General features: G+C 52.0%; 1 protein-coding gene across 1 annotated transcript; it reads left to right on the plus strand.

Annotated features, from left to right (window-relative positions):
- Positions 1-5,645: 5,645 nt before the first annotated feature.
- On the plus strand, positions 5,646-14,929 carry Nefh (neurofilament heavy). Its single transcript, XM_021210187.1, has 4 exons — positions 5,646-6,658; positions 8,392-8,591; positions 9,734-9,858; positions 12,300-14,929. The coding sequence occupies exons 1-4, from the start codon at positions 5,776-5,778 to the stop codon at positions 14,329-14,331; spliced, it is 3,240 nt and encodes a 1,079-aa protein (XP_021065846.1). The 5' UTR covers positions 5,646-5,775; the 3' UTR covers positions 14,332-14,929.
- Positions 14,930-15,870: the final 941 nt, after the last annotated feature.

Below are 15,870 nucleotides of genomic sequence, written 5' to 3' on the forward strand. Positions count from 1 at the left end.
ACACCTTATTAGAAGAGAAATCAGCTGGGCTGGTGAGATGGTTCACTGGGTAAAGATGCTTGCTGCCAAATCTGACAATCTGAGTTGAATCCCCAGAACATGCATGGTTGAAGGAAAGAACCCTATTTTCTGTGGTCTCTATACACCTGTGGTAGCATTTTTGCGCGCGCGCATGCGCGCGCGCGCGCACACACACACACACACATGCAATAGATTTCTGAGAAAGAGAAAAAAACACATTTGAAATAGATACAGAAGGATCATGGGTTCAAGGTCAGTCTCAGCTGTATGTGAGTCTCAGGCCAGTGTAGGTCTCCTGACACAGAGAGGAGGAGTGGAAGGAGAGAGACATGTTCTCCTCTGACCTGGGCTCCCATGCTATGGCATGTGTGCAGCACCTGCACTCACATACACACATGTATGTAAGTAGGCGAATATGTGAGGATGTGAATGAGATTTCCCCATCTCCCTGGACATCTAAATACTTGGTCCCTGTGGTGTTTACCACAGCACAGAAAAGCAACTGTATGAGACGAACGTGATGCTCTTTTTTAAGGAGAGAAAGAATGCTTGGCTCGAACGAGGGCCTGCGTTCAACACTAAAACCAAAACATAACCCAGGATGTGCAGATGCTGGCCGCAGGACTCTGGGCAGAAGCCAGCCCTCTCCCCAGTCTCAGGTCCAGAAAACTGCCACACCCCACCCTGCACTCAGGGACTTCTCATTCCCCTGCCCTCAGACATCTGGGCTCTGCTTCGGTGGAGACCTGGGTATGTGCAGAACTGCTTAGGTCTGGATGACTTAAAATCCTTCATTCTATCACTGAGTTAACTCAGATAACCCAATCCCTCACTCAGGCCTCCGTTTACATATCTATAAAATAGAAAGAAGGGCCCTTGCAACATGGAGGGTACTCACTTGTTAATGCTTCTGTATTAGCAGTGAATTGTGAAATTCTCTGCTGTGCACACAGGTCCAGAGGGACCTGCTTCCACCACAAACTCCTCCTTCTGACTTGCCAGCAATACTGAATGAAAGGAGTGGGGGCAGCAGTGAATGCTGGGAAGGCTGCAGCTTCAACCTTCAAATACGCTCCTGAGGAGGCCAGCCACAAACTCCACTGTATGCCGGCAGAAGCTGCCCCCATCCCCCCCCCCCACTCCCAGCCAAGAGTGAGGCATCACTCCAAGTCCTTCACTGTGGGCCACTGCGACTTTGTCTGGGAGATACCTGAAGCAGGATGGGTCTGAAAGCAAATAAGCTCAGGCACTCAGCATGTATGCTTGGCTCTGGAAGATTCCCAGGGCTCTTCACAATATCAGGCTCTGGAAAGTTCTAACAACTCTAGTTAGCATACTTAGTCATGGCAGACACCCCTCCCCCCCCCACACACACTCTAGTCTAAGCTGGTCTGAAACTCACCATATAGCCCAGACTGATCTTGGACTTACAGCAATCCTCCTGTCTCAGCCTCCCAAATCCTAGAAGTCATAAGCAGTCACACCTGGCTTCTCCTTTCCTTTTTGTTAGAGGAATATCCATTGTATATGTTCGCTTTTGTAATGGCAACTTACAAAAAAAGGGGGTGTTCATCTCAGCTTGTAGTTTTCGAGGTTCTAGTCGAGGATCAGCTGGACCCATTGCTTTGGCACTGTATTGATGCATTTGGCAATGTAAAGCTGCATTGCTTTGGCAAGGCAGCATGATGGAGTGAAAAAACAAACAAACAAAACCCTCAATTCATGGCCAGAAAGAAAAGAAAAATGAAGTGTCTAGCATGAGGGTGCACACCTGCAACCCTAGCCCTTCCGCAGGAGGGTCAGGAGTTCAAGGCCAGTCTGGGCAACATAGGGACAGGCTGCCCTGATGAGCCAATAAAACTGCCTTTAATACCAACACTTGGGCACCTGAGAAAGGAGGGCAGAATGTAAAGCTAGCCCAGGCAAGAGCCTGTCTAAATAGAAAGAGAGAATCCTTGGATAGTTTTATGTCAACTTGACACAAGTTAGTTATCTGAAATGAGGGAGTCTTAATTGAGGAAATGCCTCCAGCAGTCCAATTGTAGGGTGTTTCTTTAATTAGTGACTGATGGGGGACGGCCCACTTCATGGCCGGTGGTGCTACCCCTGGGCTGGTGGTCCTGGGTTCTATAAGAAAGCAGGCTGAGCAAGCCAGTAAGCGGCACCCTCCACGGCCTCTGCTTCAGCTCCTGCCTCCTGGTTCCTGTCCTGACTTCCTTCAGTGATGGAGTACAGTGAGGAAGTGTAAGCCAAATAAACCCTTTCCTCCCCAGCTTGCTTCTTGGTCATGGTGTTTCATTACAGCAATAGAAACCCTGACTAAGACAGAAAGCAATAGCAAAAGCTGTGGAGAGAGAGAGGGAGAGGGGTGGTGGGGAGAGGGAGGGGAGAGAGAGAGAGAGAGAGAGAGAGAGAGAGAGAGAGAGAGAGAGAAGAGAGAAGAGAGAAGAGAGAAGAGAGAAAGAAAAGAAGGAAGAAGAAAAGATAGAAAGGGAGATAGGGAGGAAGGGAGGGGAGGAAATTGAAGAGAAGAAGAAAGGAAAAGAGGAGGAAGAGGAGGGGAGGAAAGGGCCTGGGACTTGCAGCTTCCCTTGGGAGCATGCCCATAGTTTCTGAATACCTCTGAGCAGGATTTCATTGCTTAAAATCTTCACCATCTTCCAACGGCAACTCCCTGGGAACTAAATCTCTAACATGGAATCATATATAGCATGAAGCATCTTAAAGGCACCCTGGGGCATTCTGGGCTGAGATCTGGGAAGAGTTCAGAATTGCCCTAAGGAGACACCTGGGAAGATGGGCTTACTGGGTTCAGTGGCTCCGTCATCCAGTGTGTGCCTATCACACACAGCAGCGGCTCAATAGGCAAGGAAAGAGACAGGGGTGCAATTAAGGGATGGATGGATGGATGGAGAGAGATGTCGTCTTGTTCACTGCTAAATGTTAAGAATGCAGGATGGAAGGCAAAAGTTATCTCAACGGCAAGATCTTAGAAAAGAATCACATGTAGCCCTGGCTGTCCTGAAACTCACTCTGTAGATCAGGCTGGCTGCAGACTCAGAGATCTGCCTGCCTGCCTCTGCCTCCTGAGTGCTGGGATTTAAGGCGTGTATCACCACTGCGCAGCAAAAAGAATCATTCTCAGTTCTCTCTTGGCCATGCATTTTGCTAGAGAACTGATTAGAATCCATCCATCTATCCACTCACAACAACAGACTGGGAAGCAGCACACAGGCAAGGACTAGCTCTGGGGACCCTAGGACCCCAGGAGGGGATATCGACCTAGGCTCAGGGTGAAGGGAAGGAGGCAGCTTCCTGAAGGTGAGTCTGAAGGCTCCCAGGGTCCCAGCGTTCACAACAATCTTGCAGCCACAAAAGCCACACCTGGTGCCTCTGAGAAGCCACATGTCACCTTCCCCCCCCCCCGCCATCATTCATGCGTGCTGTCACCTGCTTGTCAGACCTCTCACCCCCAAGAAGGGCGTGTGTGCTCTGCCGACAACTGAAGAGAGTCAAAGGAACAAGAATCTAATAACAAAAATCCAAGCAGGATGGAAGGTAAATGGGGAAGCCGTGTGGGTGTAAGGGGGTAGAGGTCTGTACCCAAGTCCCCTCCCCATGACATCTGCAGTGCCTCAAACAAGCCATTCACTCCAGCTTTTCAACCACACCTCCCTCCCAGCCTTTCTGACCCCTGCATAAAGCAGCATGACTGGACCTTTAAATTGGGAAAATGCTTCATCATGTTCTGCTCCATCATGAAAAACTAGAGACTCCTCCCCCTCCTTCCCCTCCTCCCTAGTGCACTCTCCTTCCAGTAAAACGTGGTTAAAGGGACAGCGCCATCACTTCTGTAGCAATGAGGGTCAGCCTGCAGCCAGGGGCTGGGAATGAGACAGAGGAAAGAGACAGGCAGGGATCTCTTTTAGGGAATCTGTCAGTTTTCATCCTAGGGATCCCTCCAAAAAAGAAAACCACTGGGGTGCAGTGAGGCTTGAGGTAATTGCCTGGGAGAAGTTCTGATCTGAAGACGTCTATACTGGTTCCCAGAGCTTGTCAGTGGGCATTGGAGTGGGGTTCTCTCTCTGCTCCGGGAAGAGGTTTACAGGGAGAAAACTTCACAGAGAGCCAGGCACTGGACAGGACATGCAGGGGTGGGTCACTTACATACAACCATAGGTCGCTTTGAGCCTGTCATATGTCTCATCCAATCCTCCCTTGTACCGCACAGAGGGACTGCTTGGAAAAGCTACTGAACGTCCCTACTCTGTTAGGCATAGATCAACCCTTCCCATCCGAGGAGCGGGCGCTGTCCGTAGTGCTGAAGCGATAGCGGCACGGATGGCTCCACTAACACCGCTTTTGACCAGAAAACCAAGAATGAGCCATATAATAAAGCAAGAGCTCCAAGTCTGAGCCCCTCCGCCGCCCCTCCCTTTTACCTGAAGCCTCATGAAGAAGGGTTCATGATGGAGGTCGGGGGACTTTGGTACTGAGAAACCACCCCACCACTTCCTCGGAGCATGAAGGCGGATGCTTATGGTTCATCTATTGTGGAATAGGAGTGAGATGCCAAGATAAAACAGAAAATAATCGGTCAAGGAAGGGAGAAAGACAAAGTTCTCAGGTGAGGGGAAATGGGTACTATTCCGCCTGGTAATATGTGGATTGTTCCCAAATTCAGCCAGAGATCCTCCCAGGGGCACATGGGAGCTTGGAGTTGCATCTTGTCTCTTGCACACAAGGGAAAACCAAACATAGGAGAACACAATTTGTACAAGGTCCTTCCGCTAGCGAAGCACAGAAGCTAACGCCATCCTGTGGCAGAACTTGGCTTGGGTATTGATGCTCTTGCTGCCTACTGAGGGACCCCCTGTTCTTCGTAGGCAGTTTTCCTTGCCAGGCAAGATGAGACTCCACTTTCCAGTCGTGGCCACTGGAATTTTTAAGAGAGCACCAAGTTCCTCTCACCCAGTGCTCCCTTTCTCCTTCTGCAGTGTTCTCATTCTCAGGGTAGCTTTGCAGTCCTTTCAAACTCCACACCCATCCCAACCCCAACCCCAACCCCGAAGCCAGCTGTATACAGTTCCTTAAGCCCCTCTGGGTGGCCCAGGGCCTCTGTAGTATCTGGGGAACACTGCACCTCCAGCTAGAAGGTCCCCATTTATCCTCAGTAGCATTCATCGTGCAGCAGAATCCCTCCGTGGGTGGCTGCAGTCTGCACTCCTCATCTCAAGGTCCTAACTATCAGGGAACCCTGTTCTGCTTCTCAAGTGGGGGTGTCCTCTCATAGTAATCACTACAGTTTCTCACTGCTTCAACCCGAAGGCGCCCTGACCCCTCAGTTCTGCAATCCCCTCCCTATTTCCAGTGCCCTCTCTTATTCTGAGGGTCTTATTCTGACCAATAGGGTCTTCCGACATGCACCTGGAGGTCTGCACTTGTCCGCTCCGGAAGTCCTTTACTCCTTGGTCTGACCTCGGGAGGCTCCACTGACGATGCGTCGATTCCCCTTCACTCCTGGGTCGTCCCCCCCCAGCCCCGCCCCTCTCACTGCGGAGAAGCCGGTCGGCCCGGGGCCGCGGGGGAGGAGGTGGAGAGGGCGGGGCCCTCCTCCCCAGCCCCCCACTGCCGAGGGGCCGGACCGGGCCACCGCGGATATAAAAGAGCCGGCATCCCAGAGCTGCCGCAGTGCTGCCCGCCCCGTCCCGGCCCCGCACTCCCGCTCCGCCGGCGGCCGCACCTGCTCCGGCCATGATGAGCTTCGGCAGCGCCGATGCGCTGCTGGGCGCCCCGTTCGCGCCGCTGCACGGAGGAGGCAGCCTGCACTACGCGCTGAGCCGCAAGGCAGGCGCGGGCGGCACGCGCTCCGCGGCCGGCTCCTCCAGCGGCTTCCACTCGTGGGCGCGGACGTCCGTGAGCTCCGTGTCCGCCTCACCCAGCCGCTTCCGCGGCGCCGGCGCCGCCTCGAGCACCGACTCGCTAGACACCCTAAGCAACGGCCCAGAGGGCTGCGTGGTGGCGGCGGTGGCGGCGCGCAGCGAGAAGGAGCAGCTGCAGGCTCTGAACGACCGCTTCGCGGGCTACATCGACAAGGTGAGGCAGCTCGAGGCGCACAACCGCAGCCTGGAGGGCGAGGCGGCGGCGCTGCGGCAGCAGCAAGCCGGCCGCGCCGCCATGGGCGAGCTGTACGAGCGCGAGGTGCGGGAGATGCGCGGCGCCGTGCTGCGCCTCGGGGCGGCGCGCGGGCAGCTGCGCCTGGAGCAGGAGCACCTGCTGGAGGACATCGCGCACGTCCGCCAGCGGCTGGACGAGGAGGCCCGGCAGCGCGAGGAGGCGGAGGCGGCGGCGCGCGCCCTGGCGCGCTTCGCGCAGGAGGCGGAAGCGGCGCGCGTGGAGCTGCAGAAGAAGGCGCAGGCGCTGCAGGAGGAGTGCGGCTACCTGCGGCGCCACCACCAGGAGGAGGTGGGCGAGCTGCTCGGTCAGATCCAGGGCTGCGGGGCCGCGCAGGCGCAGGCTCAGGCCGAGGCTCGCGACGCCCTCAAGTGCGATGTGACGTCGGCGCTGCGGGAGATCCGCGCGCAGCTCGAAGGCCACGCGGTGCAGAGCACTCTGCAGTCCGAGGAGTGGTTCCGAGGTGCGTGGGAGCGCGGGGTGGGAAGGGGTAGTGAGCAGCCCGTGGGCTCACCAACGAGGACGGTAGAGGACCCGCTGCGAAGTGCATGCCACCTCACAAAGTAGCGGTTTTACCCAGACCCTCCCTTGGGGCGCCCCAATTCTGGATTTTCCTTTAGTTGCCAACCCTCCACATTCTTTATGTCTGTACTTAAACACCGGGGCCAACCCCTGTGCTCCACACACGGTTAGACAGACCCCAGATTCAGACAGATCTCCCATCTGAAATGGAGCAAGCCCCTTCTGGACCCAGAGTATCAGGTATCCAGCAGCCTCTTGCCTGCCAACTCTGCCCACCCTTTCTTGCGCACCCTGCGCAGTGGGCGGAACAGGAGTATTCGTTCCACCAGGCGTCGCCCCACTACTTGCTCAGTACATAACATCTCGCAATTTTAGTAATTGCTGTGTAAAAATGAAAGCCATTCATTTTCACGCCCTTTCTAGCCAGTACAGAACCAGCATGTGAACCTCATGACTACAAATGGCTGTTATTTAATATCCCCTTCCTCTTTCCCAAAATTTACAGGGGTTCTGAGTTAGCTAGACTGCAGTTGCCCTGAAACCCTACCCAGTAGCTGCAGCGTGACCTTGACCAACATTGGCTTTCTCTCATTCTCATTTCCTTTGGGATTGGGGCATAGAGTAACTGGGCTCCTTAGTGTCAGCTGCAGAATCGTTCCTGTAGCCATCTATAAATCCACGCGTTGTTCGGGAGGCAAGGACAGAGCATCTGCACTTTTCAAAGGTGTCTGTGATCCATAATAGCTAAAGACTCCTCACTTGAGCGGCTTTTAAGCCTTTGCTAACAGCACGGAAAGCCCGGAATGCTGGGATTTGGGTGGGTGGAATTTCCCTTTTCACATTCCACGCCTTTTCGGTGGCAGTGCCCTTCCCCCATCTCTGCAGCAAGGCTCCTCCCAGAGGGGACCTCTTCTCTTCTTTTAGGTTTGCCCTTCACCAAGCAGAGCATCCCAGGATATGTGTTCCCACCAGCTGGCCTCTTTCTTTCCACCAGGACTCAGCTCTTGGATGCAGGATGTTCACTTTCTGAAGATTAAGACCAATTTCTGATGTTCACTGGCCTGGACAAGATCTGAGTCCCAGGTGCCAGCTGGTGGCAGAGGCTCCACTGCCTCCGGGGCTGCTGTGTTAAGGGAGCCAGAAGAGGAAGGGACAGAGGCTGGTACAGGATGGGCCTTGTGCTCTCCTATGACCTTGGACTCTGCAGAAATCTGCAATGAAGTTACCATGGCTACACTGCAACTGATCACTCCCAGTGTTCATACCTGGAGAAATCAGAGGAATATTAACTTCTTTCCCACACTGCACACCTGGGCTCAGAGTTAGACCTCATGCTAGTTTTCCATCTGAACCCCTAAGTGCAGTGTGGCAACCCTTTGTTAAGGAACTCTGCCAGGCACTGGAACCACCAATGGGGGCTTCCTGTCTCCTGAGTGGTTTATGGATCAAGTTGAGGGAGACACAGTCTGTTTTCTGAAGCCAGATAGACTAAATTTGAATCCTGCCGCTCGCTAGCAGGGTGGCTTTGGACCATAACTTCTTAACTGTCATAGGAAAGGGTGTATTAAACATCCTGGCACCCAGTAGGTCTTCAACCCATGCATTGCCACTTTGCAGACTGCAACCCAAGTCCATATGTTGCTAACCCTGTGTCCTGATTCCTTCCCTACTTAGTGAGGTTGGACCGACTCTCAGAAGCAGCCAAAGTGAACACAGATGCTATGCGCTCAGCCCAAGAGGAGATAACTGAGTACCGGCGGCAGTTGCAGGCCAGGACCACAGAGCTGGAGGCCCTGAGAAGCACCAAGGAGTCACTGGAGAGGCAGCGCTCTGAGCTAGAGGACCGTCACCAGGCAGACATTGCCTCCTACCAGGTGAGCAGAGGGGAGGGTGACTCACTTCCTTTCTTAGAGCAGGACCCCGGTCTCTGAGTCAGACTTCACATTTGTTGTGTGACCTGGAGAGTTCTCTGCCTATCTCTGGAGTGAAAAGAAGAAAACCAGCAAAAACCTCCACTTTGCAGATCTGTGAAGATCTAAGAGATTTAGAGTGCTCACAACTTTGGGGACGTAGCCCAGTGGTCGAGTGCATGAGGTCCTGGGCTCTGTCCTAGCACCTAAGAAAGAATTTACTACTTAACTATAAATGTTCAGCATAGTCTTGGTTAGAGTAGGCATTCTAGTCACCAGTGTCTGTGGGTGTGGCCTGGGCGCAGCTTGGGAAGATTTCTTCAGTCAAAAACAGTCTGGGGAGAAAAGTGTCACTTTCCCAGAACCTGATAAACAAGCAAATGTGGTAACTACAGAGACAGTGGCAGCTGGAGAAACATTAAGGAGTAAGCAGAGGGTGGTGTGATGGTTCACTCTAAGGCAGTGCTTCCCAGCCCTCCTGATGCTGCTGTATTTGCATACAGGTCCTTATGCTGTGGTGATCCCAGCCAGAAAATTATTTTCCTTACTATTTCATAACTGCAATTTTAATAGTTATGAATCACAATGTAACTATTCTTTGGAGAAAGAGGTTTGTTAAAACCCTGGGAGAGCAGGTTGAGAACCACTCCTTTAAGCAGTGGTCCAGGGAAAAGAAGTTTCATCTGTATCCAGTATGCTTCTGGGTGTCCTCTGGCTTGCCAGGGAATCAAATAGCAAGGGTTGACACTTGCAGGCACTTTTGGAAAGAACAGAAAACAATGTAACTAAGACTGCTCTCACCCCAGGTAGCCCTGTAGAGTGTACCAACCCAGCTACATCTCAGCCCTTCAGGGAACATTTCCTAAGACGTCTGTAAAAATTCACCCATCGTTCTGACTGAGCCAGTGTCTGTTGTCTTTCATTCCAGAACTTTCCTCAGGCTGAGCCTTTTGCTCCAGACTTTTCCAGCGCTGTACGTGCACGTTGAAATGTTGACGGGGTGGGGCTTTGTCCCCAGGCAGGTGGCTGAGCAGGGCAGCACCGGCTTACCTCGCCTGGTACTACATGGCAGATGACTTTCCTGATGTCTGATCTGTCTTCCCCAGGACGCTATTCAGCAGTTGGACAGTGAGCTGAGAAACACCAAGTGGGAGATGGCTGCGCAGCTCCGAGAGTACCAGGACCTGCTCAACGTCAAGATGGCCCTGGACATTGAGATTGCCGCTTACAGGTAAGAGGCCCAGGAGCCAGAGGCAGTGTAGAGCCCTGACTTCCATAAAGTACTAAGCCTTCAGTACTAAGCCTTCAGTACTAAGCCTTCAGTTTCAGGTTGTGTTTGGGTGGCTGCCTTTTGTTTTAGAGACAAAGGGTTTTTTGGTTTTCCTTTTGTTTTCTTTTGTTTTGTTTTTTAAAACAGAGCTTACTAGATCGTGGAGACCCACCTACCTCTGTACCCCAAGGCTGGGATTAAAGGTGTGCATCACCACAATCTAGCTAAAGACATGGGCCAAGGGACAACTCTGTAGATCTCTCCTCCTACCTTTACATGGGCTCTGAGGGTGGAATTCAGGTGTTAAAGCCTGTGCAGCAAGCCTCTCTACTCACCCAGCCATCTTACCAGCCCCAAGTCTTTCAGTTGTGAGCCTTAACCCTTAAAAGCTCAGCTGTCCCTCTAGTGCTAATTATAGTACAATATGTTTTAATGACGTGTGATCAGCAGAACGGTTCATGGGTAAAGACACTTGCTGTAGAAGCCTGAGGGCCCATGTTTGATCAGCAGAATCTCCTGTAGAGGGAGAGAACTTTGATTCCTGAAAGCTGTCCATAACCTCCCTCACCCACTGAGGCACCCATGTACCCACACCTGTGCACAATAAAATAAGAAAAATGTATTTTAAAGTCTGTATCTTAAATTGGCCATTTAACAGTTTTCAAGGAACATGTCAGTGATGTTGGATGCATTTGCATATATTTGCATACACAACACTCGTCTCCCGCCATCCCAAATCATTGGCTCAGGAGTGACTTCTTATGTTTCTGACAGTGACATACAGTTTAAAGACTCTTCCCTAAGCCTTCTCTAGTTAGAGACGTGCTTTGGAGGAAAAGAGGTGCTTAGCTAGTCAGACACTGTTCCAGCCCCACTCTTTGTTGTTTCTTAGCTTGCTGGGCCTTCATTCCTTATGTAAGTAAATGGAGACAACAGAAACAACATCCACACCATGGGTTGGTGGAAGCTCAGCCAGTCCTGCTTACAAGGTGTCCAGCTGACACAGGTTCTGCTGGTGCTCACTGAATGGTTGTCATGAGAAGACCAGTCCCCAAAGATGGGACATCACAGCCTAGCAGGGATGACATCCCGAAGGCCTCTTTCTGGTGGGTGGTCCTTGGCTGTCCTCCTGGCTCTGCTCTAATCTTGGTACTCAGTGTAGTACAGTGATCCTAGAGATAGAAACACAGGCCCTGCCCCAGGCTGTAGATTAAGATCTGTAGTTTAACAGGATCCAGGATAATTTGTAAGCTGTTAAATTTGGAAACCACTGTTTTGGGGGAAACCCCTATGGCATCCACTAAGCAGCCACCTCATCTCCCACCAAGCCCTTAACACTCATCCTCTCACGGAAGCAGCCCTCTGAGGTAAGGACGCTGATGATCAGCCTTTTACCAATGAGGAAATGAAGGCCGTTAGAGTCCGGGTAGCCTGGATAAGGTCACCATCTGGTGAGGAGCTAAGTGAGAGGGGAAATCCCAAAGAATGGCTCCAAAAGGAGCCAGGACACTCTAAATGGCAATTAGGGAACCTCTCAGCCTGAATGTGCACGTGTGGGCTTCGCTGCTCCTTCAGCCATGGGAAGGGCTTACATTTTATGTTTCTGTGTGTGTGCAGGGTTGTGTGTACAGTGCACATGTAGATGTTATATACAACATTCAGGAGTCATTCTCTCTGTCTCTCCAAACCCAAGGACTCGTACATACTGGACCAGCAATATGCCACCGAGCTATAACCCTGGACCCCCAACTTTCTCTTGAATTAGGTTTTTGTTTTTGGGGGGATGGGATTGTTTAAGACAGGGTTTCTCTGTATAGTCCCTACTTTCCTGGAACTTGCTTTGTAGAACAGGCTGGCCTCGAAGTTACAGAGGTTCATCTGTTTCTGCCTCTCAAGTGCTGAGATTAAAGGCATGCGCCACCATGCCTGTCTTGAACTAAGTGTTAGTTGAGAGACACGCAGTGTAACTTTTGTCAGTGTAGGGTCTTCTGTGGAGGACCACTCTTTAAGGTGAAGGTTCCTCCCTTAAGCAGCAGTGCAGCCCCCATGAGGGTCAGGCTCTGTAGGTGGCCACCGGAACACTTCCTGAAGTAACTCTCAAAGTGCTTCCTGCCAAGGCTGTGACTCAGGGCAGGATATGTGTTAGCATAACTCCATCCCCAGCACCAGAAAAAAAAAAAATAAGTGAGTTCAAAAGTCTACTAGGAATGAAAATGAAAAGCCTGGAAAAAGAGAGAGCAATAGAGAAGAGAAGAAGAGGGAACAAGGGAGAGAGTGGGATTCCTGCCACTGAGTCATAGCCTTCATTCACCAAACCCTGTCCCGGCACGTACTGGGGCTTCGGAAAGGCAACCCGGAGTCCAGTTCTGAGGTAACAGTGTATCCCATTTTCCACTCTGCAGAAAGCTCCTGGAAGGTGAAGAGTGTCGGATTGGCTTTGGTCCGAGTCCCTTCTCTCTTACTGAGGGACTCCCCAAAATTCCCTCCACGTCCACGCACATAAAAGTCAAAAGCGAGGAGATGATAAAGGTAGTAGAGAAATCTGAGAAGGAAACTGTGATTGTAGAGGAACAGACAGAAGAGATCCAGGTGACGGAAGAAGTGACGGAAGAGGAGGACAAAGAGGCCCAAGGTGACGAAGGAGAAGAGGCAGAAGAGGGAGAAGGAAAAGAAGAAGAGGAAGAAGAAGCAACATCTCCCCCTGCAGAAGAGGCTGCATCTCCAGAAAAAGAAACCAAGTCTCCTGTGAAAGAAGAGGCCAAGTCCCCAGCTGAGGCCAAATCTCCAGCTGAGGTCAAGTCCCCAGGTGAGGCCAAGTCCCCAGGTGAGGCCAAGTCACCAGCTGAGGCCAAATCTCCAGCTGAGGTCAAGTCACCAGGTGAGGCCAAGTCCCCAGCTGAGGCCAAGTCACCAGCTGAGGCCAAGTCACCAGCTGAGGTCAAGTCACCAGCTGAGGTCAAGTCCCCAGCTGAGGCCAAGTCACCAGCTGAGGCCAAATCTCCAGCTGAAGCTAAGTCACCAGCTGAGGCCAAATCTCCAGCCACAGTGAAGTCCCCAGGTGAGGCCAAGTCTCCAGCTGAGGCCAAATCTCCAGCTGCAGTGAAGTCCCCAGCTGAGGCCAAATCTCCAGCTGAGGCCAAGTCCCCAGCTGAGGCCAAATCTCCAGCTGCAGTGAAGTCCCCAGCTGAGGCCAAATCTCCAGCTGAGGCCAAGTCACCAGCTGAGGCCAAATCTCCAGCTGCAGTGAAGTCCCCAGTTGAGGCCAAGTCCCCAGCTGAGGCTAAGTCCCCAGCTGAAGCTAAGTCACCAGCTGAGGCCAAATCTCCAGCTGCAGTGAAGTCCCCAGGTGAGGCCAAGTCACCAGCTGAGGCCAAATCTCCAGCTGCAGTGAAGTCACCAGCTGAGGCCAAGTCCCCAGGTGAGGCCAAATCTCCAGCTGAGGCCAAGTCACCAATTGAGGTAAAATCTCCAGAGAAGGCCAAGACCCCCGTGAAGGAAGGTGCAAAATCCCCAGCTGAGGCCAAGTCTCCGGAGAAGGCCAAGTCCCCTGTGAAGGAAGAGATCAAGCCCCCAGCTGAGGTGAAATCCCCTGAGAAGGCCAAGAGCCCCGTGAAGGAAGAAGCAAAGTCTCCTGAGAAGGCCAAGCCTCTAGATGTGAAGTCTCCGGAAGCCAAGACCCCAGTACAGGAGGAAGCGAAGCAGCCCGCAGACATCAGACCCCCTGAGCAGGTGAAAAGTCCTGCCAAGGAGGAAGCCAAGGCCCCTGAGAAGGAAGAAGCCAAGACGTCTGAAAAGGTGGCTCCCAAGAAGGAAGAGGTGAAGTCCCCTGTGAAGGAGGAGGTAAAAGCCAAAGAACCCCCAAAGAAGGTAGAGGAAGAGAAGACACCAGCTACACCAAAAACAGAGGCGAAGGAGAGTAAGAAAGACGAAGCTCCCAAGGAGGCCCCGAAGCCCAAGGTGGAGGAGAAGAAGGAAACTCCCACGGAAAAGCCCAAGGACTCTACAGTGGAAGCCAAGAAGGAAGAGGCTGGAGAGAAGAAGAAAGCCATGGTCTCAGAGGAGGAGACTCCTGCCAAGACAGGCGTGAAGGAAGAAGCTAAACCCAAAGAGAAGACAGAGGCAACCAAGACGGAAGCAGAAGACACCAAGGCCAAAGAAACTAGCAAACCCGCAGAGAAGGAAAAGCCAAAGAAAGAGGAGACGCCAGCAGCCCCAGAGAAGAAAGACCCCAAGGAAGAGAAGACCACAGAGTCCAGGAAGCCTGAGGAGAAGCCCAAAGCAGAGGCCAAGGCCAAGGAGGACGACAAGGGCCTTCCCAAAGAGCCTAGCAGACCCAAGACAGAAAAGGTTGAAAAATCCTCTAGCACAGATCAGAAAGATAGCCAGCCCCCAGAGAAGACCACAGAGGACAAGGCCGCCAAGGGAGAGAAGTAAGAGAGGCCAAGAGGAACACCCAGAATAGCCAAAGAAACTCAGGACAGTCCCAGTACTCAGGGGTCGGCGTGATAGATTTTATTTCTTCCTTTCCCTCTCTAAGAAGAAATACCGCTTAGATGGCGGGCCTGCCCTCACCAAACAGGAATTTCTGTTAGGATTAAGTTAGCAAGAGAAGATAACCCTGAGCCCTGTCCCCCAACCCACGCCGAAAGCCCTCCCCAGGTGATGGACAATTATGATAGCTTACTGTAGCCGAACGTGATGTATGCTGAATGCTACGCGTAAAACACGCGACTAAAAACTGCCCCCTCCTTTCCAAGTAAGTGCATTTATTTCCTGTATGGCCAACTGACGGATGACCGCAATAATGAATGAGCAGTTAGAAACGCATTATGCTTGAAATGTTGTAACCTATTCCTGAATGCCTTCTTGTTTTCCAAAGGAGTGGTCAGGCCCTTGCCCAGTACACACTCCTGGAAGAGCTGCAGCAGGTGAGGCAGGGCGCTGACCACTGAACCACGCCAGGGTGTACTCTCCACTGAAGTCCACTTTCAATTGCTTCCGTGCAATAAAACCAAGTGCTTCTGAAATAAAACTGTGGCTGTTCTTATTCTCTTCCTCTGGGAAGGCTAGAGGCAAGGGGAGGCGGTCTAGACATCACATCGGATCTGTGCTGGTGGCCCAGGGCATCATTCCTCCGTGTGCTCTATGGATCACCTTCATCAGCATCACCTGGGAGCCTTATAAACCCACAGACAGGGCTGGTGAGATGGCTCAGTGGTTAAGAGCACTGGCTGCGCTTCCAGAGGTCCTGAGTTCCGAGTGACCATGTGGTGGCTCACAACCATAGATAAAGGGCCAGTAGATGTATATGCAGCAGAACACTCATACATTAAATAAATAAAATTAAAAAACAAACAAGCAAACCCCACAGACTCCCGACTGCACACCATTGACATCACAATCTGAGGGAGGTGTGGGAAAGTATCCTGGCCAGATCCCGCTTTACCCTAAGGAACACTGATGCTGAGATACTGAGAACAGTGAGCCAGGGAGGATGTCGAACGGTCCATGGACTCTGCATGTTAGATGAGAAGTACCTATGCATGAGGGGCTACACGTGGATAATTCATCTGTTGTGAAGACAATGGCCACTCAACAGTCACCTAATTTACACTCACTGTGCTTCTCTGGGCATGGAGTCTTTTTTTCAGCATGCACCCCGCTACCACCCCTTTTTTGTATTTTTATTTTGAGACAGTGTCCTGGTTAAATACACAGGGTGACTTTGAACTCATAGTCCTGTCTCAGTCGCCCAAGTATCTCCAGAGTTACATGCGCGCACCATTAGCTCTGGAAGTGGTTTTGAAGGCTATATGGTCCTCTTAAAGGTTCCCATGGCACCCTGACTGTTAAGTCCTTGCTTCTGTGATGGGACTGCCGTGGCCCGTTATTCTGTGTGCTCAACGCCCCTCCCAGGAATTACCTCTCTGCAGCTATCCTGCCTAATCTTCCTACTTCTTTTTTTTTTTTTTT

Source organism: Mus pahari, chromosome 13, assembly GCF_900095145.1.
Source record: "Mus pahari chromosome 13, PAHARI_EIJ_v1.1, whole genome shotgun sequence".
In the NCBI taxonomy this organism is placed as follows: Eukaryota; Metazoa; Chordata; class Mammalia; order Rodentia; family Muridae; genus Mus; species Mus pahari.